Source organism: Oncorhynchus keta, chromosome 21 (assembly GCF_023373465.1).
Source record: "Oncorhynchus keta strain PuntledgeMale-10-30-2019 chromosome 21, Oket_V2, whole genome shotgun sequence".
Classification (NCBI taxonomy): Eukaryota; Metazoa; Chordata; class Actinopteri; order Salmoniformes; family Salmonidae; genus Oncorhynchus; species Oncorhynchus keta.
In genome coordinates this window covers 51597766-51625488 of record NC_068441.1, presented here as the reverse complement: position 1 = coordinate 51625488, position 27723 = coordinate 51597766, and the positions used below count along the sequence as shown (strand labels likewise).

General features: G+C 43.5%; 1 protein-coding gene across 2 annotated transcripts in view; it reads left to right on the top strand.

The window, feature by feature from the left end:
* LOC118400637 (metabotropic glutamate receptor 7) overlaps positions 1-27723 on the top strand; it is a 512169-nt gene that overhangs the window by 316265 nt on the left and 168181 nt on the right. For both annotated transcript variants that reach the window (XM_052474151.1, XM_052474153.1), the window contains exon 4: positions 23-177. In XM_052474151.1, coding sequence (XP_052330111.1) covers positions 23-177 — 155 coding nt within the window. The remainder of the gene's footprint in view (positions 1-22; positions 178-27723) is intronic.

The window sequence follows — 27723 nt, the reverse complement described above, 5'->3', positions numbered from 1 at the left end:
TCATATATGTGTCTGATTGCAGGGGTATCCTGAACGCCAGTAAGAGGGCGGACCAGGTGGGTCATTTCCTGTGGATCGGTTCAGACAGCTGGGGAACCAAGATCAGTCCTGTCCATCAGCTAGAGGAAGCAGCAGTGGGAGCTGTCACTATCCTGCCAAAAAGAGCAACCATCGCCGGTAGGTTGTGCCTGCAGAAACACCATGCTCAGGATGACTTTTAGTGGAGAAAAAAAAGAAGCTGCTTACTGTATTTTTGTCCCCTCTCTTTCCTTTCTCTCCTTGACTGTGGAAGAATATTGTACAGCCCAATCCTTCGCTCTTTGTCTCGAGATTTATAGAGATATACACCGAGTGAACAACTTCCTAATATACAGTTGAACCCCCTTTTTGCCCTCAGAACAGCCTCAATTCGTTGGGACATGGACTCCACAAGGTGTCGAAAACGTTCCACAGGGATGCTGGCTCCATGTGGACTCAAACGCTTCCCACAGTTGTCCAGTTGGCTGGATGTCCTATGGATGGTTGACCATTCCTGATACAAACGGGAAACTGTTGCATTTGAAAAACCTCGCAGTGTTGCAGTTCTTGACTCACTCAAACCAGTGCGCTTGGCACCTACAACCATATCTCGTTTAAAGGCACTTGAATTTGCCTTGCCCATTCGCATTCTGAATGGCACCACATACACAATCCATGTCTCAATTGTCTCACGGTTTAAAAATACTTCTTTAACCCGTCTCCTCCCCTTCATCTACACTGATTGAAATGGATTTAACAAGTGACATCAATAAGGGATCATAGCTTTCACCTGGATTCACCTGGCCAGTCTATTTCATGGAAAGAGCAGGTATTCCTAATGTTTTGTTCACTCAGTGTATGTTGTGAGATATATTTTTAGAGCTGTATTTGCTAGATATACTGCAAGATATGATGCAATATAGAAATATATGTTTCTACCTTATTGACCCATATATTCAACAATATATAGGCATGGTATGTGTGTGCGTGCGTGTCCGTGTGCGTGTGATGTAGTTAGGTGAATTAGCGATGTCCACCTTTCGTCAGTATTAAAGTAGCTCACAACCTCTATGAATGTCTCTCTTGATGTCAAATGACACCCTACTAACTCTATAGTGCACTACTTTCAACCAGGGCCATTATACGTGTTGACAGGGCTCTAGTCAAAGGCCCTAGATATGGAATAGGATTCCATTTGGGAAATATCCCTGCAGGGTAAAGTCTACTACTGAGTGAGAGTCATCGATGCTTCATGCCCAAGCCTCCCCAAAAGGCCAGTCAGAAAAGCAAGATGAAACTGTGGGACTCTGAGTGGAAGTTGTTGAAGTCTGTGACCTTGAGCTTGCGGGTGTAATTGGTCATGGGAGAACCCACAGGTGCCAAGTTAAGAAATGATCTCCCTTTGATGATTTCAGCAATAGGTTTTTTCTTTTTTGACAAATGATTTATGGAAATGGATATTTCCGGGACCCTGGGGTTGGAGGGACGGAGAGAGACGGGAAAACGCACAGCACACACAGCACCCCCTGTCATGGAGACAGATTTAGAGTATAACACACACAGCACCCCCTGTCATAGAGCCACGTTTAGTTATAACACACAGAGCACCCCCAGTCATAGAGACACATTTAGTTATAACACACAGAGCACCCCCAGTCATAGAGACACATTTAGTTATAACACACAGAGCACCCCCAGTCATTGAGGCACATTTAGTTAAAACACACAGCACCCCCAGTCATAGAGACATATTTAGCTAAAACACACAGAGCACCCCCGGTCATTGAGCCACATTTAGTTAAAACACACAGCACCCCCAGTCATAGAGACACATTTAGTTCAAACACACAGCACCCCCAGTCATAGAGACATATTTAGCTAAAACACACAGAGCACCCCAGTCATTGAGCCACATTTAGTTAAAACACACAGAGCACCCCCAGTCATTGAGCCACATTTAGTTCAAACACACAGGACCCCCAGTCATAGAGACATATTTAGCTAAAACACACAGAGCACCCCCGGTCATTGAGCCACATTTAGTTCAAACACACAGCACCCCCAGTCATAGAGACATATTTAGCTAAAACACACAGCACCCCCAGTCATTGAGCCACATTTAGTTAAAACACACAGCACCCCCAGTCATAGAGACACATTTAGTTAAAACACACAGAGCACCCCCATAGAGTCATTGAGCCACATTTAGTTAAAACACACAGCACCCCAGTCATAGAGACACATTTAGAAAGACAGAGCACCCCCAGTCATAGAGACACACACGTTTCATAGTTATAACACACAGAGCTCCCCCAGTCATAGAGACACATTTAGAATAGACAGAGCACCCCCAGTCATAGAGACACATTTAGTTAAAACACACAGAGCACCCCCAGTCATAGAGACACATTTAGTTAAAACACACAGAGCACCCCCAGTCATTGAGCCACATTTAGTTCAAACACACAGGACCCCCAGTCATAGAGACATATTTAGCTAAAACACACAGAGCACCCCCGGTCATTGAGCCACATTTAGTTCAAACACACAGCACCCCCAGTCATAGAGACATATTTAGCTAAAACACACAGCACCCCCAGTCATTGAGCCACATTTAGTTAAAACACACAGCACCCCCAGTCATAGAGACACATTTAGTTAAAACACACAGAGCACCCCCAGTCATTGAGCCACATTTAGTTAAAACACACAGCACCCCCAGTCATAGAGACACATTTAGAATAGACAGAGCACCCCCAGTCATAGAGACACGTTTCGTTATAACACACAGAGCTCCCCCAGTCATAGAGACACATTTAGAATAGACAGAGCACCCCCAGTCATAGAGACACATTTAGTTAAAACACACAGAGCACCCCCAGTCATAGAGACACATTTAGTTAAAACACACAGAGCACCCCCAGTCATTGAGCCACATTTAGTTAAAACACACAGAGCACCCCCAGTCATAGAGACACATTTAGAATAGACAGAGCACCCCCAGTCATAGAGACACATTTAGAATACACAGAGCACCCCCAGTCATAGAGACACATTTAGTTAAAACACACAGAGCACCCCCAGTCATTGAGACACATTTAGTTAAAACACACAACACCCCCAGTCATTGAACCACATTTAGTTAAAACACACAGAGCACCCCCAATTATAGAGACACATTTAGAATACACAGAGCACCCCCAGTCATAGAGCCACATTTAGTTAAAATACACAGAGCACCCCCAGTCATAGAGACATATTTAAAACACACAGAGCACCCCCAGTCATAGAGACACATTTAGTTAAACCCACATTGGAGTTTCTAGCTGACATGGTATGCTATTTCTCCTGACAATCCCAGACCCAGATTTACAGCCGTGAGAGAGTACCAATAATATCATCTATGTATATCACTGTCAGATACATTTGTGGCATTGTGACCTGCAATTATTATTATTATTTTTTAAATTTTATTTCTTTATTACTTTATTTAATAACCAGGTTGGCCAGTTGGGAACAATATCTCATTTACAACTTCGACCTGGCCAAGATAAATGCAAAGCAGTGCGAGAAAATCAAACACAGAGTTACACATAAACAAGTCAATAACACAATAGAAAATATATGTACAGTGTGTGAAAATGTAGAAGAGTAGGGAGGTAAGGCAATAAATAGGCCACAGAGGCGAAATAATTACAATTTATCATTGACACTGGAGTGATGGATGTGCAGATGATGATATGCAAGTAGAGATACTGGGGTGCAAAAGAGCAAGAGGGTAAGTAATAATATGGGGGTGAGGTAGTTGGGGATGTTATTTACAGATTGGCTGTGTACATGTACAGTGATCAGTAAGCTGCTCTGACAGCTGATGCTTAAAGTTAGTGAGGGAGATATAAATCTCCAACTTCAGTGATTTTTGCAATTCGTTCTAGTCATTGGCAGCAGAGAACTGGAAGGAAAGGCAACCAAAGGAAGTGTTGGCTATAACTGCTGGAGCGCGTGCTACAGGTGGCTGTTAATATGGTGACCAGTGAGCTGAGATAGGGCAGGGCATTACCTAACATAGACTTATAGATGACCTGGATGGGTTTGGCGGTGAATATGTAGTGAGGGCCAGCCAACGAGAGCATACAGGTCGTAGTGGTGGGTAGTATATGGGGCTTTGGTGACAAAACAGATGGAACTGCGATAGACTGCATCCAATTGGCAGAGTACAGTGTTGGAGGCTATTTTGTAAATGACATCGTCGAAGTCAAGGATCGGTAGGATAATCAGTTTTACGAGGATCTGTTTGGCAGCATGAGGAAGGAGACATTGCTCAGAAATAGGAAGACGATTCTAGATTTACTTTTGGATTGGAGATGCTTGATGTGAGTCTGGAAGGAGAGTTTACAGTCTAACCAGACACCTAGGTATTTGTAGTTGTCCACATATTCTAAGTCAGAACCGTCCAGAGTAGTGATGCTAGTCGGGTGGAAGGGTGTGGGCAGCAATCGGTTGAAGAGCATGCACTTAGTTTTACTTGCATTTAAGAGCAGTTGGAGGCCTCGGAAGGAGAGTTGTATGGCATTGAAGCTTGTCTGGAGGTTTGTTAGAACAGTGTCCAAAGAAGGGCCAGATATATATAGAACGGTATTGTCTGTGTAGAGGTTGATCAGAGAATCACCAGCAGCAATAGCGACATCATTCATATATACAGAGAGAAGAGTCGGTCCGAGAATTGAACCCTGTGGCACCCCCATAGAGACTGCCAGAGGTCCGGACAACAGGCCCTCCGATTTCACACACAGAACTCTATCTAAGAAGCAGTTGGTGAACCAGGCGAGGAAGTCATTTGAGAAGTCAGGCTATTGAGTCTGCCGATAACAGTGCAGTGATTGACAGAGTCGAAAGCCTTGGCCAGGTCGATGAAGACTGCTGCACATTACTGTCTTTAATCAATGGCGGTTATGATATCGTTTAGGACTTGAGCGTGGCTGAGGTGCACCCATGACCAGCTCGGAATCCAGATTGCATATTGGAGAAGGTACGGTGGGGTTTGAAATGGTCGGTGATCTGTTTGTTAACTTGACTTTCAAAGATTTAAAAAAGGCAGGGCAGGATGGATATATGTCTATAACAGTTTGGGTCTATAGTGTCTCCCCATTTGAAGAGGGGGATGACTGCGGCAGCTTTCCAAACTTTGGGGATCTCAGATGATACGAAAGAGAGATTGAACAGTCTAGTAATAGGGGTTGCAACAATTTTGGTGGATCATTTTAGAAAGAGAGGGTCCAGATTGTCTAGCCCAGAACATTTGTAGGGGTCCAGATTTTTTTGCTCTTTCAGAACATCAGCTGTCTGGATTTGGGTGAAGGAGAACAGGTGGGGGGAGTGCTTGGGCAATTTGCTACAGGGGGTGTTGGGATGTTGGCCGGGGTAGGGGTAGCCAGGTGGAAAGCATGGCCAGCCGTAGAAAAATGCTTATTGAAATGCTCAATTATCATAGATTTATCGGTGGTGACAGTGTTTCCTAGTCTCAGTGCAGTGGGCAGCTGGGAGGAAGTGCTCTAATTTTCCATGGACTTTACAGTGTCCCAAAACCTTTTTGGAATTAGTGCTACAGGATGCAAATTTCTGCTTGAAGAAGCTAGCCTTTGTTTTCCTAACTGATTGAGTATATTGGTTCCTGACTTCCCTGAAAAGTTGCATATCATGGGGGTTATTTGATGCTAATGCAGAACGCCACAGGATGTTTTTGTGCTGGTCAAGGGCAGTCAAGTATGGGGTGAACCAAGGGCTGTATCTGTTCTTAGTTCTACATTTCCTGAATGGGGCATACTTATTTATGATGGAGAGGAAAGCGCTTTTAAAGAGCGACCAGGCATCCTCTACTGACGGGATGAGGTCAATATCCTTCCAGGAGACCCGGGCCAGGTCGACTAGAAAGGCCTGCTCGCTGAAGTGTTTTAGGGAGCGTTTGACAGTGATGAGGGGTGGTCGTTGGACCAGGCATCCTCTACTGACGGGATGAGGTCAATATCCTTCCAGGAGACCCGGGCCAGGTGGACTAGAAAGGCCTGCTCGCTGAAGTGTTTTAGGGAGCGACAGTGATGAGGGGTGGTCGTTGGACCAGGCATCCTCTACTGACGGGATGAGGTCAATATCCTTCCAGGAGACCCGGGCCAGGTGGACTAGAAAGGCCTGCTCGCTGAAGTGTTTTAGGGAGCGTTTGACAGTGATGAGGGGTGGTCGTTGGACCAGGCATCCTCTACTGACGGGATGAGGTCAATATCCTTCCAGGAGACCCGGGCCAGGTGGACTAGAAAGGCCTGCTCGCTGAAGTGTTTTAGGGAGCGTTTGACAGTGATGAGGGGTGGTCGTTGGACCAGGCATCCTCTACTGACGGGATGAGGTCAATATCCTTCCAGGAGACCCGGGCCAGGTGGACTAGAAAAGCCTGCTCGCTGAAGTGTTTTAGGGAGCGTTTGACAGTGATGAGGGGTGGTCGTTGGACCAGGCATCCTCTACTGACGGATGAGGTCAATATCCTTCCAGGAGACCCGGGCCAGGTGGACTAGAAAGGCCTGCTCGCTGAAGTGTTTTAGGCTTTGTTTTCCTAACTGAGCGTTTGACAGTGATGAGGGGTGGTCGTTGGACCAGGCATCCTCTACTGACGGGATGAGGTCAATATCCTTCCAGGAGACCCGGGCCAGGTGGACTAGAAAGGCCTGCTCGCTGAAGTGTTTTAGGGAGCGTTTGACAGTGATGAGGGGTGGTCGTTGGACCAGGCATCCTCTACTGACGGGATGAGGTCAATATCCTTCCAGGAGACCCGGCCCAGGTGGACTAGAAAGGCCTGCTCGCTGAAGTGTTTTAGGGAGCGTTTGACAGTGATGAGGGGTGGTCGTTGGACCAGGCATCCTCTACTGACGGGATGAGGTCAATATCCTTCCAGGAGACCCGGGCCAGGTGGACTAGAAAGGCCTGCTCGCTGAAGTGTTTTAGGGAGCGTTTGACAGTGATGAGGGGTGGTCGTTGGACCAGGCATCCTCTACTGACGGGATGAGGTCAATATCCTTCCAGGAGACCCGGGCCAGGTGGACTAGAAAGGCCTGCTCGCTGAAGTGTTTTAGGGAGCGTTTGACAGTGATGAGGGGTGGTCGTTGGACCAGGCATCCTCTACTGACGGGATGAGGTCAATATCCTTCCAGGAGACCCGGGCCAGGTGGACTAGAAAGGCCTGCTCGCTGAAGTGTTTTAGGGAGCGTTTGACAGTGATGAGGGTGGTCGTTGGACCAGGCATCCTCTACTGACGGGATGAGGTCAATATCCTTCCAGGAGACCCGGGCCAGGTGGACTAGAAAGGCCTGCTCGCTGAAGTGTTTTAGGGAGCGTTTGACAGTGATGAGGGGTGGTCGTTGGACCAGGCATCCTCTACTGACGGGATGAGGTCAATATCCTTCCAGGAGACCCGGGCCAGGTGGACTAGAAAGGCCTGCTCGCTGAAGTGTTTTAGGGAGCGTTTGACAGTGATGAGGGGTGGTCGTTGGACCAGGCATCCTCTACTGACGGGATGAGGTCAATATCCTTCCAGGAGACCCGGGCCAGGTGGACTAGAAAGGCCTGCTCGCTGAAGTGTTTTAGGGAGCGTTTGACAGTGATGAGGGGTGGTCGTTGGACCAGGCATCCTCTACTGACGGGATGAGGTCAATATCCTTCCAGGAGACCCGGGCCAGGTGGACTAGAAAGGCCTGCTCGCTGAAGTGTTTTAGGGAGCGTTTGACAGTGATGAGGGGTGGTCGTTGGACCAGGCATCCTCTACTGACGGGATGAGGTCAATATCCTTCCAGGAGACCCGGGCCAGGTGGACTAGAAAGGCCTGCTCGCTGAAGTGTTTTAGGAGCGTTTGACAGTGATGAGGGGTGGTCGTTGGACCAGGCATCCTCTACTGACGGGATGAGGTCAATATCCTTCCAGGAGACCCGGGCCAGGTGGACTAGAAAGGCCTGCTCGCTGAAGTGTTTTAGGGAGCGTTTGACAGTGATGAGGGGTGGTCGTTGGACCAGGCATCCTCTACTGACGGGATGAGGTCAATATCCTTCCAGGAGACCCGGGCCAGGTGGACTAGAAAGGCCTGCTCGCTGAAGTGTTTTAGGGAGCGTTTGACAGTGATGAGGGGTGGTCGTTGGACCAGGCATCCTCTACTGATGGGATGAGGTCAATATCCTTCCAGGAGACCCGGGCCAGGTGGACTAGAAAGGCCTGCTCGCTGAAGTGTTTTAGGGAGCGTTTGACAGTGATGAGGGGTGGTCGTTGGACCAGGCATCCTCTACTGACGGGATGAGGTCAATATCCTTCCAGGAGACCCGGGCCAGGTGGACTAGAAAGGCCTGCTCGCTGAAGTGTTTTAGGGAGCGTTTGACAGTGATGAGGGGTGGTCGTTGGACCAGGCATCCTCTACTGACAGGATGAGGTCAATATCCTTCCAGGAGACCCGGGCCAGGTGGACTAGAAAGGCCTGCTCGCTGAAGTGTTTTAGGGAGCGTTTGACAGTGATGAGGGGTGGTCGTTGGACCAGGCATCCTCTACTGACGGGATGAGGTCAATATCCTTCCAGGAGACCCGGGCCAGGTGGACTAGAAAGGCCTGCTCGCTGAAGTGTTTTAGGGAGCGTTTGACAGTGATGAGGGGTGGTCGTTGGACCAGGCATCCTCTACTGACGGGATGAGGTCAATATCCTTCCAGGAGACCCGGGCCAGGTGGACTAGAAAGGCCTGCTCGCTGAAGTGTTTTAGGGAGCGTTTGACAGTGATGAGGGGTGGTCGTTGGACCAGGCATCCTCTACTGACGGGATGAGGTCAATATCCTTCCAGGAGACCCGGGCCAGGTGCACTAGAAAGGCCTGCTCGCTGAAGTGTTTTAGGGAGCGTTTGACAGTGATGAGGGGTGGTCGTTGGACCAGGCATCCTCTACTGACGGGATGAGGTCAATATCCTTCCAGGAGACCCGGGCCAGGTGCACTAGAAAGGCCTGCTCGCTGAAGTGTTTTAGGGAGCGTTTGACAGTGATGAGGGGTGGTCGTTGGACCAGGCATCCTCTACTGACGGGATGAGGTCAATATCCTTCCAGGAGACCCGGGCCAGGTGGACTAGAAAGGCCTGCTCGCTGAAGTGTTTTAGGGAGCATTTGACAGTGATGAGGGGTGGTCGTTGGACTGTCGACCCATTGCGTGCGCAGGCAATTATACTGCACATCCTGCCTTTCTATTTTAGCCAGGTCAAGATTTCTTCTTTCAACATAATTTAGGCACGTATGTTTCTTTGCCATCTTTGTGGTGTTATTCTACTCAACCCAACAACAAGTGATGGTGATTTGTGTTGTCTTCTTAATTGCCATTGCATGTGGTGAGAACACAGCAGGCTGAACAAATAGAGGGTTTTCCCTCGGTCACAGAGAGCAGAAAGCCCGTCCAACTTAACCTCCAGCAGCCCAGAGCTCACCAGTCATCAGTCTCTTTTTCACTCAGCCAGGCTCCTCGTCACAGCTCTGCTTGGTGCTGTGGGTGTGTGTATGTGTATGTGTGTGTCCAAACCCAGCAGCCATCCCTTCTCCTCTCAGTCAACCAGACAGAAACCCTTTCACGCTTCCTCCTCCCTTCCTCCATCCTCCTCCTCTCTCGTTCCTTTGCTCCTCCTCCATCATCCCTCCCTGTCCTGTCCTCCCTCCTCCTCCTCCTCCATCATCCCTCCTACCCCCACCCCTCTCCCCCAGCCTCCCTCCTCCTCTCTCTCCAGGCCTCCTTCCTCCTCTTCCACCCTCCCTCCCTCCCACCCCATGTCCTCCTCCCTCTACAATCATACCTATGACGAAGGTGCTGTGTTTTGACTAAACATTGTTCTATCAAATCAAATCTAACTTTATTTGTCACATGCGCCGAATACAACATGTGTAGACCTTACCGTGAGATGCTTACTCACGTAGAATGTATGCACACATGACTGTAAGTCGCTTTGGATAAAAGCGTCTGCTAAATGGCATATTATTATATATTATTAAGCCCTCAACCAACAGTGTAGTTCAAGAAAGAGCAAATATTTACCAAGTAAACTAAAGTAAAACAATTATAAAAAGTGACACAATAAAATAATATTAACTAGGCTATATACAGGGGGTACCGGTACAGAGTCAATGTGGAGGCTATATACAGGGGGTACCGGTACAGAGTCAATGTGAAGGCTATATACAGGGGGTACCGGTACAGAGTCAATGTGAAGGCTATATACAGGGGGTACCGGTACAGAGTCAATGTGGAGGCTATATACAGGGGGTACCGGTACAGAGTCAATGTGAAGGCTATATACAGGGGGTACCGGTACAGAGTCAATGTGAAGGCTATATACAGGGGGTACCAGTACAGAGTCAATGTGGAGGCTATATACAGGGGGTACCGGTACAGAGTCAATGTGGAGGGTATATACAGGGGGTACCGGTACAGAGTCAATGTGGAGGTTATATACAGGGAGTATAGGTACAGAGTCAATGTAGAGGCTATATACAGGGGGTACCGGTAAAGAGTCAATGTGGAAACTATATACAGGGGGTACCGGTACAGTGTCAATGTGGAGGCTATATACACGGGGTACTGGTACAGAGTCAATGTGGAGGGTATATACAGGGTGTTACGGTACAGAGTCAATGTGGAGGCTATATACACGGGGTACTGGTACAGAGTCAATGTGGAGGGTATATACAGGGTGTTACGGTACAGAGTCAATGTGGAGGCTATATACATTTACATTTAAGTCATTTAGCAGACGCTCTTATCCAGAGCGACTTACAAAAAAATATACAGGGGGTACCGGTACAGAGTCAATGTGGAGACTATATACAGGGTGTTACAGTACAGAGTCAATGTGGAGGCTATATACAGGGGGTACCGGTAAAGAGTAAATGTGCGGGGCTACAGGTTAGTTTAGTTAATTTGCACAAGTAGGTAGGGGTGAAGTGACTATGCATAGATAATAAACAGTGTGTAAAAGCAGTGTAAAAAACAAATGTAGTTTGGGGGGTGGGTGTCAATGTAAGTAGTCCGGTGGCCATTTGATTAATTGTTCAGCAGTCTTATTGCTTAGGGGTAGAAGCTGTTAAGGAGCCTATTCGGGGCGGCAGCGTAGCCTAGTGGTTGGAGCGTTGGACTTGTAACTGAAATGTTGCAAGATCAAATCCCGAGCTGACAAGGTACAAATCTGTCGTTCTCCCCCTGAACAGGCAGTTAACCCACTGTTCCTAGGATGTCACTCAGAGTAAGAATTTGTTCTTAACTGACTTGCCTAGTTAAATAAAGGTAAATTAAATGACTGGTGATTTGAGTCTTTGACAATTTTGGGGCTTTCCTCTGACTCCGCCTAGTATATAGGTCCTGGATGGCAGGAAGCACCAGTGATGCCCTTACCGTACACACTACGCTCCGTAGTGCCTCACGGTCGGATGCTGAGGACTTACCATACCAGGTGGGGATGCAACTAGTTCGCCTATTGTTCGCCTATTCCTGTAGTCCACGATCAGCTCCTTTGTCTTGTTCACATTGAGGGAAAGGTTGTTGTCCTGGCACCACACTGCCAGGTTTCTGACCTCCTCCCTCATTGTTGTCGGTGATCAGGCCTACCACTGCTGTGTTATCAGCACACTTAATGATGGTGTTGGAGTTGTGTTTGGCTGCACAGTTGTGGGTGAACAGGGAGTACAGGAGGGGACTAAGCACACACCCCTGAGGGGCCCCAGTGTGGAGGATCAACGTAACAGACATGTTGTTGCTTTCCCTTACCACCTGGGGACGGACCGTCAGGAAGTCCAGGACCCAGTTGCAGAGTGAGGTGTTTAGTCCCAGGGTCCTTAGCTTACTGATGAGCTTTAAATGTACTATGGTGTTGAATGATAGCAATAGGCATTGCTGTTCATCACATAGGCGCTCCTTTTATCCAGGTGGGAAAGTGCAGTGTGGAGTGCGATTGAAATGGCATCTTCTGTGGATCTGTTGTGGCGGTATGCGAATTGGAGTGGGTCTAGGGTATCCGGGAGGATGCTGCTGATGTGACCCATGACCAGCCTTTCAAAGCACTTCATGGCTACTGACGTGAGTGCTCTCAGGTGGTAATCATTTATGCAGGTTACCTTTGCTTCCTTGGGAACAGGGACTATGATGGTCTGCTTGAAACATGTAGGTATTACATACTCGGTCAGGGAGAGTTTGAAAATATCAGTTGGGCCGCGCGGGCTTTGAGTTGACGTCCTGGTAATCCGTCTGGCCCTTCGGCTTTGTGAATATTGACCTGTTTTAAGATTTTGATACCGATAGCTTTATCACAGTCATCCAGAACAGCTGGTGCTCTCATGCGTGCTTCAGTGTTGCTTGCCTGGAAGAGAGCATAAAATACATTTAGCTTGTCTGGTAGGCTCTGGTCACTGGGCAGCTCGCGGCTGGGTTTCCCTTTGTAGTCCGTAATAGTTTTCAAGCCCTGCCACATCTGAAGAGTGTCAGAGCTGGTGTAGTAGGATTCTATGATGATGGTGCTGTGCGTTTAACCTAAATGTTGCTCTATGACGAAGGTGCTGTGTGTTCTCTGAAGGAGTCACCTGCCCATCAAAGCTGTGGTCAGGGAACAACGTATCCAAAAACTGGAGTGGAATGATTGTCAACATGTGATGACTCATTCATTTATTCTGCAAATACCCAGTGTTTATATTTGCTGAAACCTAGACAGAAAATAAACTAGGTGTGAATGTGTTGACATGAAAGAGGTCTGGCATAGTCGGCTGTACAGGATAAACTGAGGCTGTGTTCCAATTGGCATCCTTCCCTAGATAGAGCACTCCATTTGGCCAGATCCCTGTAAGCCCTGGTAAAATGGAGTGCACTGTGAAGAGAATAGGGTGTTGTTTTGGGATGAAACCAGACAGTCTGGCAGAGTGAGTATTTTGGACCTCCCATTTGTCAGTCCCATATCACTAACAGACAGCACACTCAGCTCTGACTGAGACAAAAAAAAGAACACAAAGGCTCTATATCAGCTTTCAACTGGCTTTCCTTGTCCTTTGTTTCAAACACAGCCCTGCTGTTTCTGTGAGGAAGATAGGTGGATTTTAATCTTTGGTGCACGTTAAAAACATCCAAAGAGATTGATGTCCCGTTCGCACACTTACCTCAGCACAGACACTGCTGTGCCATTGTTGTGCATTTCAACTGGGTATATTACATTACAGGAAGAATTATCGTTTTAGGATCCAAAGGATCCAACAATTCCACTCTATATAATGTTTACATACCCTACATTACTCATCTCATATGTCTATATACTGTACTCTATACCATCTACTGCATCTTGTTTACAAACCCTACATTACTCATCTCATATGTCTATATACTGTTCTCTATACCATCTACTGCATCTTGTTTACATACCCTACATTACTCATCTCATATGTCTATATACTGTACTCTATACCATCTACTGCATCTTGTTTACATACCCTACATTACTCATCTCATATGTCTATATACTGCTCTCTATACCATCTACCGCATCTTGTTTACATACCCTACATTACTCATCTCATATGCATATACTGTACTCTATACCATCTACTGCATCTTGTTTACATACCCTACATTACTCATCTCATATGCATATACTGTACTCTATACCATCTACTGCATCTTGTTTACATACCCTACATTACTCATCTCATATGCATATACTGTACTCTATACCATCTACTGCATCTTGTTTACATACCCTACATTACTCATCTCATATGCATATACTGTACTCTATACCATCTACTGTATCTTGTTTACATACCCTACATTACTAATCTCATATGTCTATATACTGTACTCTATACCATCTACTGCATCTTGTTTACATACCCTACATTACTCATCTCATATGTATATACTGTACTCTATACCATCTACTGCATCTTGTTTACATACCCTACATTACTCATCTCATATGCATATACTGTACTCTATACCATCTACTGCATCTTGTTTACATACCCTACATTACTCATCTCATATGCATATACTGTACTCTATACCATCTACTGTATCTTGTTTACATACCCTACATTACTCAACTCATATGCATATACTGTACTCTATACCATCTACTGTATCTTGTTTACATACCCTACATTACTCATCTCATATGCATATACTGTACTCTATACCATCTACTGTATCTTGTTTACATACCCTACATTACTCATCTCATATGCATATACTGTACTCTATACCATCTACTGTATCTTGTTTACATACCCTACATTACTCATCTCATATGGATATACTGTACTCTATACCATCTACTGTATCTTGTTTACATACCCTACATTACTCATCTCATATGTATATACTGTACTCTATACCATCTACTGCATCTTGTTTACATACCCTACATTACTCATCTCATATGTCTATATACTGTACTCTATACCATCTACTGTATCTTGTTTACATACCCTACATTACTCATCTCATATGCATATACTGTACTCTATACCATCTACTGTATCTTGCCTATGCCGTTCGGCCATCGCTCATCCATATATTTATATGTACATATTCTTAATCATTCCTTTACACTTGTATGTATAAGGTAGTTGTTGTGAAATTGTTAGATTACTTGTTAGATATTACTGTACGGTCAGAACTAGCAGCACAAGCATTTCTCTACACTCGCATTAACATCTGCTAACCATGTGTATGTGACCAACAACATTTGCTAATAATGTGTTTGTGACCAATGAAATTTGATTTATTTGATCCCACTGATCCCCAATCTTCTTTATTCATTCAGTTTGGAGGACTGTGTGTATTCATGGATATGTATGGCTAACTTTCCAGTTAGCTAGCTCGTTCTATGTGTGGGCAGACTTGCAGTAGTCTGGATGCTTTGTTTACCAGTTAGCTAGCTCGTTCTATGTGTGGGCAGACTTGCAGTAGTCTGGATGCTTTGTTTACCAGTTAGCTAGCTCGTTCTATGTGTGGGCAGACTTGCAGTAGTCTGGATGCTTTGTTTACCAGTTAGCTAGCTTGTACTGTGTAACCCTGGCTTGTGATGCTTGTGGACCAGTTGTCTAGACGGCTTAATTGCTTTGCAGTAACCTACCCTGGATATTTTGTGGATGTGGTATGTACCAGTTAGCCAGCTCTCAGTGTGTCTCCCTGCCTTGCAGTACCATACCAGTTAGCTAGCTCTCAGTGTGTCTCCCTGCCTTGCAGTACCATACAAGTTAGCTAGCTTGTGCTGAATTCCCACTGGCAGGCTGTCACAATAGATAGCTCTGGTGGAATTGGTAGAGTGTTCCAAAGTGACAAACAATGAGAGAACGGAGAAGAGATGCTTTGAGCTGTGACACAGATCAGGTTAGCCATCTCAGCTCCTCCGTAGCATTTTGAGCTAAAGGAAAAAGTCAAGTATTTCAAGGAATGTGACATAACCAGGAACAATTGTGGTCCTTGATATAGCCCCACGACATTGTCCTGGTCAGGTAATAACCCTACTAGTTTGTGCTATTTTAACCCTACTAGTTTGTCCTGTTATAACCCTACTAGTTTGTCATGTTATAACCCTGCTAGTGTGTGCTGTTATAACCCTACTAGTTTGTCCTGATCATGTTATAGCCCTACTAGTTTGTCATGTTATAACCCTACTTGTTTGTCCTGGTCAGGTTATAACCCTTCTAGTTTGTCCTGTTATAACCCTACTAGTTTGTCCTGGTCAGGTTATAACCCTACTAGTTTGTCATGTTATAACCCTACTAGTTTGTCCTGGTCAGGTTAAAACCCCACTAGTTTGTCCTGTTATAACCCTTCTAGTTTGTCTTGTTATAACCCCAGTAGTTTGTCCTGGTCAGGTTATAACCTCACTAGTTTGTCCTGTTATAACCCCACTAGTTTGTCCTGTTATAACCCTACTAGTTTGTCCTGTTATAACCCTACTAGTTTGTCCTGGTCAGGTTATAACCCCACTAGTTTGTCCTGTTATAACCCCAGTAGTTTGTCCTGGTCAGGTTATAACCCTACTAGTTTGTCCTGTTATAGCCCTACTAGTTTGTCCTGTTATAACCCTACTAGTTTGTCCTGGTCAGGTTATAACCCCACTAGTTTGTCCTGTTATAACCCTACTAGTTTGTCCTGTTATAACCCTACTAGTTTGTCCTGTTATAGCCCTACTAGTTTGTCTTGGTCAGGTTATAACCCCACTAGTTTGTCCTGTTATAACCCTACTAGTTTGTCCTGTAATAACCCTACTAGTTTGTCGTGTTATAAACCTACTAGTTTGTCCTGTTATAACCCCACTAGTGTGTCCTGTTATAGCCCCACTAGTTTGTCCTGGTCAGGTTATAACCCCACTAGTTTGTCCTGTTATAACCCTACTAGTTAGTCGTGTTATAAACCTACTAGTTTGTCCTGTTATAACCCTACTAGTTTGTCCTGTTATAAACCTACTAGTTTGTCCTGTTATAGCCCTACTAGTTTGTCCTGTTATAGCCCTACTAGTTTTTCATGTTATAACCCTACTAGTTTGTCCTGGTCAGGTTATAACCCTACTAGTTTGTCCTGTTATAACCCCACTAGTTTGTCCTGTTATAAACCTACTAGTTTTTCCTGTTATAACCCTACTAGTTTGTCCTGTTATAAACCTACTAGTTTGTCCTGTTATAGCCCTACTAGTTTGTCCTGTTATAACCCTACTAGTTTGTCCTGGTCAGGTTATAACCCCACTAGTTTGTCCTGTTATAACCCCAGTAGTTTGTCCTGGTCAGGTTATAACCCTACTAGTTTGTCCTGTTATAACCCTACTAGTTTGTCCTGTTATAGCCCTACTAGTTTGTCCTGTTATAACCCTACTAGTTTGTCCTGGTCAGGTTATAACCCCACTAGTTTGTCCTGTTATAACCCTACTAGTTTGTCCTGTTATAACCCTACTAGTTTGTCCTGTTATAGCCCTACTAGTTTGTCCTGTTATAACCCTACTAGTTTGTCCTGGTCAGGTTATAACCCCACTAGTTTGTCCTGTTATAACCCTACTAGTTTGTCCTGTTATAACCCTACTAGTTTGTCCTGTTATAAACCTACTAGTTTGTCCTGTTATAACCCCACTAGTTTGTCCTGTTATAGCCCTACTAGTTTTTCCTGTTATAACCCTACTAGTTTGTCCTGGTCAGGTTTTAACCCTACTAGTTTGTCCTGTTATAACCCCACTAGTTTGTCCTGTTATAAACCTACTAGTTTGTCCTGTTATAGCCCTACTAGTTTGTCCTGTTATAACCCTACTAGTTTGTCCTGGTCAGGTTATAACCCCACTAGTTTGTCCTGTTATAACCCCAATAGTTTGTCCTGGTCAGGTTATAACCCTACTAGTTTGTCCTGTTATAACCCTACTAGTTTGTCCTGTTATAGCCCTACTAGTTTGTCCTGTTATAACCCTACTAGTTTGTCCTGGTCAGGTTATAACCCCACTAGTTTGTCCTGTTATAACCCTACTAGTTTGTCCTGTTATAACCCTACTAGTTTGTCCTGTTATAGCCCTACTAGTTTGTCCTGTTATAACCCTACTAGTTTGTCCTGTTATAAACCTACTAGTTTGTCCTGTTATAACCCTACTAGTTTGTCCTGTTATAAACCTACTAGTTTGTCCTGTTATAACCCCACTAGTTTGTCCTGTTATAGCCCTACTAGTTTGTCCTGTTATAGCCCTACTAGTTTGTCCTGGTCAGGTTATAACCCCACTAGTTTGTCCTGTTATAACCCTACTAGTTTGTCCTGTTATAACCCTACTAGTTTGTCCTGTTATAAACCTACTAGTTTGTCCTGTTATAAACCCACTAGTTTGTCCTGTTATAGCCCTACTAGTTTGTCCTGTTATAGCCCTACTAGTTTGTCCTGGTCAGGTTATAACCCTACTAGTTTGTCCTGTTATAGCCCTACTAGTTTGTCCTGTTATAACCCTACTAGTTTGTCCTGGTCAGGTTATAACCCCACTAGTTTGTCCTGTTATAACCCTACTAGTTTGTCCTGTTATAACCCTACTAGTTTGTCCTGTTATAGCCCTACTAGTTTGTCCTGGTCAGGTTATAAACCCACTAGTTTGTCCTGTTATAACCCTACTAGTTTGTCCTGTTATAACCCCACTAGTTTGTCCTGTTAGAACCCTACTAGTTTGTCCTGTTATAACCCTACTAGTTTGTCCTGTTATAACCCTACTAGTTTGTCCTGTTATAAACCTACTAGTTTGTCCTGGTCAGGCTATAACCTCACTAGTTTGTCCTTTTATAACACTACTAGTTTGTCCTGTTATAACCCTACTAGTTTGTCCTGGTTATAACCCTACTAGTTTGTCCTGTTATAGCCCCACTAGTTTGTCCTGTTATAACCCTACTAGTTTGTCCTGTTATAACCCTACTAGTTTGTCCTGTTATAAACCTACTAGTTTGTCCTGTTATAACCCTACTAGTTTGTCCTGTTATAAACCTACTAGTTTGTCCTGTTATAGCCCTACTAGTTTGTCCTGTTATAGCCCTACTAGTTTTCATGTTATAACCCTACTAGTTTGTCCTGGTTTATAACCCTACTAGTTTGTCCTGTTATAACCCTACTAGTTTGTCCTGTTATAAACCTACTAGTTTGTCCTGTTATAACCCTACTAGTTTGTCCTGTTATAAACGTACTAGTTTGTCCTGTTATAGTTTGTCCTGTTATAGCCCTACTAGTTTGTCCTGTTATAACCCTACTAGTTTGTCCTGTTATAACCCTACTAGTTTGTCCTGTTATAACCCTACTAGTTTGTCCTGTTATAACCCTACTAGTTTGTCCTGTTATAGCCCTACTAGTTTGTCCTGGTCAGGTTATAACCCTACTAGTTTGTCCTGTTATAACCCTACTAGTTTGTCCTGTTATAACCCTACTAGTTTGTCCTGGTCATATAACCTACTAGTTTGTCCTGTTATAACCCTACTAGTTTGTCCTGTTATAACCCTACTAGTTTGTCCTGTTATAACCCTACTAGTTTGTCTTGGTCAGGTTATAACCCCACTAGTTTGTCCTGTTATAACCCTACTAGTTTGTCCTGTTATAACCCTACTAGTTTGTCCTGTTATAAACCTACTAGTTTGTCCTGTTATAACCCCACTAGTTTGTCCTGTTATAGCCCCACTAGTTTGTCCTGGTCAGGTTATAACCCCACTAGTTTGTCCTGTTATAACCCTACTAGTTTGTCCTGTTATAAACCTACTAGTTTGTCCTGTTATAACCCTACTAGTTTGTCCTGTTATAAACCTACTAGTTTGTCCTGTTATAGCCCTACTAGTTTGTCCTGTTATAGCCCTACTAGTTTGTCCTGTTATAACCCTACTAGTTTGTCCTGGTCAGGTTATAACCCTACTAGTTTGTCCTGTTATAACCCTACTAGTTTGTCCTGTTATAAACCTACTAGTTTTCCTGTTATAACCCTACTAGTTTGTCCTGTTATAAACGTACTAGTTTGTCCTGTTATAGCCCTACTAGTTTGTCCTGTTATAACCCTACTAGTTTGTCCTGGTCAGGTTATAACCCCACTAGTTTGTCCTGTTATAACCCCAGTAGTTTGTCCTGGTCAGGTTATAACCCTACTAGTTTGTCCTGTTATAACCCTACTAGTTTGTCCTGTTATAGCCCTACTAGTTTGTCCTGTTATAACCCTACTAGTTTGTCCTGGTTTATAACCCCACTAGTTTGTCCTGTTATAACCCTACTAGTTTGTCCTGTTATAACCCTACTAGTTTGTCCTGTTATAGCCCTACTAGTTTGTCCTGTTATAACCCTACTAGTTTGTCCTGGTCAGGTTATAACCCCACTAGTTTGTCCTGTTATAACCCTACTAGTTTGTCCTGTTATAACCCTACTAGTTTGTCCTGTTATAGCCCTACTAGTTTGTCCTGTTATAACCCTACTAGTTTGTCCTGGTCAGGTTATAACCCCACTAGTTTGTCCTGTTATAACCCTACTAGTTTGTCCTGTTATAACCCCACTAGTTTGTCCTGTTATAGCCCTACTAGTTTTTCCTGTTATAACCCTACTAGTTTGTCCTGGTCAGGTTTTAACCCTACTAGTTTGTCCTGTTATAACCCCACTAGTTTGTCCTGTTATAAACCTACTAGTTTTTCCTGTTATAACCCTACTAGTTTGTCCTGTTATAAACCTACTAGTTTGTCCTGTTATAGCCATACTAGTTTGTCCTGTTATAACCCTACTAGTTTGTCCTGGTTTATAACCCCACTAGTTTGTCCTGTTATAACCCCACTAGTTTGTCCTGGTCAGGTTATAACCCTACTAGTTTGTCCTGTTATAACCCTACTAGTTGTCCTGTTATAGCCCTACTAGTTTGTCCTGTTATAACCCTACTAGTTTGTCCTGGTCAGGTTATAACCCCACTAGTTTGTCCTGTTATAACCCTACTAGTTTGTCCTGTTATAACCCTACTAGTTTGTCCTGTTATAGCCCTACTAGTTTGTCCTGATATAACCCTACTAGTTTGTCCTGGTCAGGTTATAACCCCACTAGTTTGTCCTGTTATAACCCTACTAGTTTGTCCTGTTATAACCCTACTAGTTTGTCCTGTTATAAACCTACTAGTTTGTCCTGTTATAACCCCACTAGTTTGTCCTGTTATAGCCCTACTAGTTTGTCCTGTTATAGCCCTACTAGTTTGTCCTGTTATAACCCTACTAGTTTGTCCTGGTATAAACCTAGTTTGTTAGTTTGTCCTGTTATAACCCTACTAGTTTGTCCTGTTATAACCCTACTAGTTTGTCCTGTTATAACCCCCTACTAGTTTGTCCTGTTATAACCCTACTAGTTTGTCCTGTTATAACCCTACTAGTTTGTCCTGTTATAACCCTACTAGTTTGTCCTGTTATAAACCTACTAGTTTGTCCTGTTATAGCCCTACTAGTTTGTCCTGTTATAAACCTACTAGTTTGTCCTGTTATAACCCTACTAGTTTGTCCTGTTATAAACCTACTAGTTTGTCCTGTTATAACCCTACTAGTTTGTCCTGTTATAAACCTACTAGTTTGTCCTGTTATAACCCTTCTAGTTTGTCCTTTTATAACACTACTAGTTTGTCCTGTTATAAACCTACTAGTTTGTCCTGTTATAACCCTACTAGTTTTTCCTGGTCAGGTTAAAACCCCAGTAGTTTGTCCTGTTATAACCCTACTTGTTTTTCCTGGTCAGGTTATAACCCCACTAGTTTGTCCTGTTATAAACCTACTAGTTTGTCCTGTTATAACCCCACTAGTTTGTCCTGTTATAACCCTACTAGTTTGTCCTGTTATAACCCTTCTAGTTTGTCCTGTTATAAACCCACTAGTTTGTCCTGTTATAAACCTACTAGTTTGTCCTGTTATAACCCTACTAGTTCGTCCTGTTATAACCCTACTAGTTTGTCCTGGTCAGGTTATAAACCCACTAGTTTGTCCTGTTATAACCCTACTAGTTTGTCCTGTTATAACCCCACTAGTTTGTCCTGTTATAACCCTACTAGTTTGTCCTGTTATAACCCCACTAGTTTGTCCTGTTAGAACCCTACTAGTTTGTCCTGTTATAACCCTACTAGTTTGTCCTGTTATAACCCTACTAGTTTGTCCTGTTATAAACCTACTAGTTTGTCCTGGTCAGGCTATAACCTCACTAGTTTGTCCTTTTATAACACTACTAGTTTGTCCTGTTATAAACCTACTAGTTTGTCCTGTTATAACCCTACTAGTTTGTCCTGTTATAACCCAACTAGTTTGTCCTGTTATAGCCCCACTAGTTTGTCCTGTTATAGCCTTACTAGTTTGTCCTGTTATAACCCTAGTTTGTCCTGTTATAACCCTACTAGTTTGTCCTGTTATAGCCCCACTAGTTTGTCCTGTTATAACCCTACTAGTTTGTCATGTTATAACCCCAGTAGTTTGTCCTTTTATAAACCTACTAGTTTGTCCTGTTATAAACCTACTAGTTTGTCCTGTTATAACCCTACTAGTTTGTCCTGTTATAACCCTACTAGTTTGTCCTGTTATAAACCTACTAGTTTGTCCTGTTATAAACCTACTAGTTTGTCCTGTTATAACCCTACTAGTTTGTCCTGTTATGGCCCTACTAGTTTGTCCTGTTGTAAACCTACTAGTTTGTCCTGTTATAACCCTACTAGTTTGTCCTGTTATAACCCCAGTAGTTTGTCCTGTTATAACCCTACTAGTTTGTCCTGTTATAACCCTACTAGTTTGTCCTGGTCAGGTTATAACCCTACTAGTTTTTCCTGTTATAACCCTACTAGTTTGTCCTGGTCAGGTTATAACCCTACTAGTTTTTCCTGTTATAACCCCACTAGTTTGTCCTGTTATAACCCTACTAGTTTGTCCTGTTATAAACCTACTAGTTTGTCCTGTTATAACCCTACTAGTTTGTCCTGTTATAACACCACTAGTTTGTCCTGTTATAAACCTACTAGTTTGTCCTGTTATAAACCTACTAGTTTGTCCTGTTATAACCCCACTAGTTTGTCCTGTTATAACCCTACTAGTTTGTCCTGTTATAACCCTACTAGTTTGTCCTGTTATAACCCCAATAGTTTGTCCTGTTATAACCCTACTAGTTTGTCCTGGTCAGGTTATAACCCTACTAGTTTGTCCTGTTATAACCCCACTAGTTTGTCCTGTTATAACCCTACTAGTTTGTCCTGTTATAGCCCCACTAGTTTGTCCTGTTATAACCCTACTAGTTTGTCCTGTTATAGCCCTACTAGTTTGTCCTGTTATAACCCTACTAGTTTGTCCTGTTATAACCCTACTAGTTTGTCCTGTTATAGCCCTACTAGTTTGTCCTGTTATAGCCCCACTAGTTTGTCCTGTTATAGCCCTACTAGTTTGTCCTGTTATAACCCTACTAGTTTGTCCTTTTATAACCCCACTAGTTTGTCCTGTTATAACCCTACTAGTTTGTCCTTTTATAACCCCACTAGTTTGTCCTGTTATAAACCTACTAGTTTGTCCTGTTATAACCCTACTAGTTTTTCCTGGTCAGGTTAAAACCCCACTAGTTTGTCCTGTTATAACCCCACCTTACTAGTTTGTCCTGATCATGTTTTTGCCCCACTAGTTTGTCCTGGTCAGGTCTCGTGGTGAGGATACGTTCATTTTTCAGATGCTACTGTTATGCACATGTAACGGCGTTCTTCGTTTGTCGAAAGAGAGTCGGACCGAAATGAGGCGTGGTGGTTACTCATGACTTTAATAGAAAAAAGTGACACATGAAATAACGATACAAAATACAAAACAACAAACGGAACGTGAAACCTAATTACAGCCTATCTGGTGAAACTACACAGAGACAGGAACAATCACCCACGAAATACAAAGCGAAACCAGGCTACCTAAATACGGTTCCCAATCAGAGACAACGAGAATCACCTGACTCTGATTGAGAACCGCCTCAGGCAGCCAAGCCTATACAACACCCCTACTCAGCCGCAATCCCAATAATACAAAAACCCCAATACGAAATACAACAACATAAACCCATGTCACACCCTGGCCTGACCAAATAATTAAAGAAAACACAAAATACTAAGACCAAGGCGTGACAACACAAGCCTTGATACTTGAACATGAAGGTAAAATACCTATGTACCTTTTCCACCAACTGGATTCCTGTATCTCAGAACCATCGGTTAATTAACTAGATTCTCACACTTCGACAAAATGAGGTTTTCCTTTTAGGATTTAAATCTAAATCTGCATGGAACAAAATGTAGTATTACGTTCAGCTATTAGAATCACAGCTTGCCTCTGACTTTCACAGTGACCCCAGGCTGTGTGTGTTTATTGGGCCACTTGTGGTAGTAGGTTTTCCATGAGCAGGCGGCTCAATACTTGTCTCCCAGGAATGTATGATCCCCTATTAACACCGTTCTGTTCACACACACACACACACACACACACACACACACACACACACACACACACACACACACACACACACACACACACACACACACACACACACACACACACACACACACACACACACACACACACACACACACACACACAGCAACACCAAACCATAACGCTGGTACAGTGTTACGTTTACCAACCAGCCCTTGGATTTGATCCCTTATGTTTCAACCTTGACAACAGGCAGCTGTCCACTAGACCAGTAACAAACTAGTAGGTTGTTTATCAGGGGGCAACAGTACTCCTCTAGGTGGTAAGGGATGTGACATCATCAGTAAACTAGGTTGTTTATCAGGGGGCAACAGTACTCCTCTAGGTGGTAAGGGATGTGACATCATCATTAAACTAGGTTGTTTATCAGGGGGCAACAGTACTCCTCTAGGTGGTAAGGGATGTGACATCATCAGTAAACTAGGTTGTTTATCAGGGGGCAACAGTACTCCTCTAGGTGGTAAGGGATGTGACATCATCAGTAAACTAGGTTGTTTATCAGGGGGCAACAGTACTCCTCTAGGTGGTAAGGGATGTGACATCATCAGTAAACTAGGTTGTTTATCAGGGGGCAACAGTACTCCTCTAGGTGGTAAGGGATGTGACATCATCAGTAAACTAGGTTGTTTATCAGGGGGCAACAGTACTCCTCTAGGTGGTAAGGGATGTGACATCATCAGTAAACTAGGTTGTTTATCAGGGGGCAACAGTAGTCCTCTAGGTTGTAAGGGATGTGACATCACCATTGAAGACTATGACAGAGGAAACCCCACTTCTACATGACAAACGTACACTATTTACAATCCACACATGTTGGATAGCTATTGTACCTTTTTATCGGTGGATTCCAATTGATGTTGCTGTCTCAATAAATGACAGTGAAGAGAACACATATCATGTCGGTTTCCTCTGAGGTCAGAGCTTCAGATGCACTGTTATCTACTTTCCTCTGTGTACCTCCACACACACACACACACACACACACACACACACACACACACACACACACACACACACACACACACACACACACACACACACACACACGCACGCACGCATTCAGTTATTGTTTTTTGGTTTTGCAAAGTTGTTGTCCTCTCGAAACGTCACTCAGGAGCTTTGACTTAAATAAGAATAACTAGTGAACAGGATGTGTTGAGTGTCATTCTATCAGGTTGTTAGACACATAATAGTATTAAAACCGCCTTATGGCTGCAATCCCATTAACGGGATCGATATGACAACAGCCAGTGAAAGTGCAGGGCGCCAAAACAACAGAAATCTCATAATCACAATTCCTCAAACATACATGTAATCTTATTCCGTTTTAAAGGTAATCTTGTTGTTTGTCCCACCACAGTGTCCGATTTCAAATTGGCTTTACAGCGAAAGAACCACAAACGATTATGTTAGGTCACCACCAAGCCACAGAAAAACACAGCCATTTTTCCAGCCAAAGAGAGGAGTCACAAGAAGCACAAATAGAGATAAAATGAATCACTAACCTTTGATGATCTTCATCAGATGACACTCATAGGACTTCATGTTACACAATAAATGTATGTTTTGTTTGATAAAGTTCATATTTCTATAATAAAAATCTAAGTTTACATTGGCGCGTTACATTCACTGGTTCCAAAACATTCCAGTGATTTTGCATAGCCACATCGATTCAACAGAAATACTCTGTAAATGTAGATGATAATACAAGTTATACACATGGAATTATAGATATAGCTCTCTGCTGTGTCAGATTTCAAAACAACTTTACGGATAAAGCAAACCATGCAATAATCTGAGACAGCGCTCAGAAAAATCAACAGAAACCAGAAATAACATTATAAATATTCACTTACCTTTGATGATCTTCATCAGAATGAACTCCCAGGAATCCTAGTTCCACAATAAATGCTTGATTTGTTCGATAATGTCCATTATTTATGTCCAAGTAGCTACTTTTGTTATGGCATTAGGTACACATATCCAAATGCTCATGCAGGTCGAGCATTACTGCGGACAAAAACTTCAAAAAGTTATATTACAGGTTGAAGAAACATTTCCAACTAAGTACATAATCAATCATTAGGATGTGTTTATCATAAATCTTCAATAACGTTCCAACCGGAGAATTCCTTTGTGTCTAGAGAAGCAATGGAACGCAGGTCGATATCATGTGGAATGCGCGAGACCAGGAAATGGCTCTCTGTCAGTAACCTGACTCATTCCCCTCTCATTTAGTCCCATGTCACAGTAGAAGCCTCATTCAAGTTTTTAAATACGGTTGCCATCTAGTGGAAGCCCTAGGAAGTGCAACTTCATTAATATCCCACTGTGAATTCAATAGGGCCAGGATTGAAAATCGACCAACCTCAGATTTCTCACTTCCTGTTTGGATTTCTTCTAAAGTTTTTGCCTGCCATATGATTTCTGTTATACTCACAGACATCATTCAAACAGTTTTAGAAAGAGTGTTTTATATCAAATACTACTAATAATATGCATATATTAGCAACTGGGACTGAGGAGCAGGCCGTTTACTCCTGGCACCTCTGGGCACCTTTCATCCAAGCTACTCAATACTGCCCCTGCAGCTAAGTTAATACAGTCACTCATATTATTTTGTAGTTTAGTGTTACATAGTGAAAGTTAATGATAACTTAATTTTACACTAAACAACAATTTACGGGGAAATCTAATCCCAACATATCTGGTCATACAATCCAAAATATAAACATCTCAAAAAGATTAATCAAATCACATAACTAGAAATGACCGACTCAAACGTTTGTATATTTCATATAATAAAGCTAGTCTGAGGTGCACATTTTGCAAACAAAGAAAAAAAAAAACGATTGGCACATTATTTTTGTTTGTAACTGCCAATTATCGTATTGTCATGGTTGGGAGCAGAAGCTGAGACCGAACACTTGTTGTTGTTTTTAAGTTTAAAACGCTTCTCATACAGGGCTGTATCTACCCAACCTCCCTAGTTACATGGCAGCATTTGGTAACAGTAACAAAAAGCCGATCCTCATTTCTCAGCCTCATGTAGACAGACAGACTAAGTGGATTAGATTAGAATCCACTTGAGCTGAAATGAAAAAAGGAGTTGCCGACGGTAGGAATGTAAATGCACATTCAAATGAAATGTTCTTTCAACCACTAGTCAGACAAATGATTACAATGATTAATCAGAGTGTAATTTGTGCTTTACATTTTCCCTTGTAGATAATTGCAGGGCATACATAATGCAGAAGGTAGAGGAAGAAGCCAGTTATTTTTTTATTTCCTGAGGTGCCCTCTCTCTCTCGCTCTCTCGCTCTCTCTCTCTCTCTCGCTTGCTCTCTCACTCTCTCTCACTCGCTTTCTCTCACTCTCACTCACTTTCTGTCTGTCTCTGTCTCTGTCTCTGTCTCTGTCTCTGTCTCTGTCTCTGTCTCTCTCGCTCTCTCTCTCTCTCTCTCTCTCTCGCTTGCTCTCTCACTCTCTCTCACTCGCTCTCTCTCACTCTCACTCACTTTCTCTCTCTGTCTCTGTCTCTGTCTCTGTCTCTCTCGCTCTCGCTCTCGCTCTCGCTCTCGCTCTCGCTTTCTCATCCTCTCTCTCTCTCTGTCTAACAATTCAGTTCACTCTCACTCTCTCTCCCTCTTTCTCTCTCTCTCTCAATTCAATTCAAGCTCT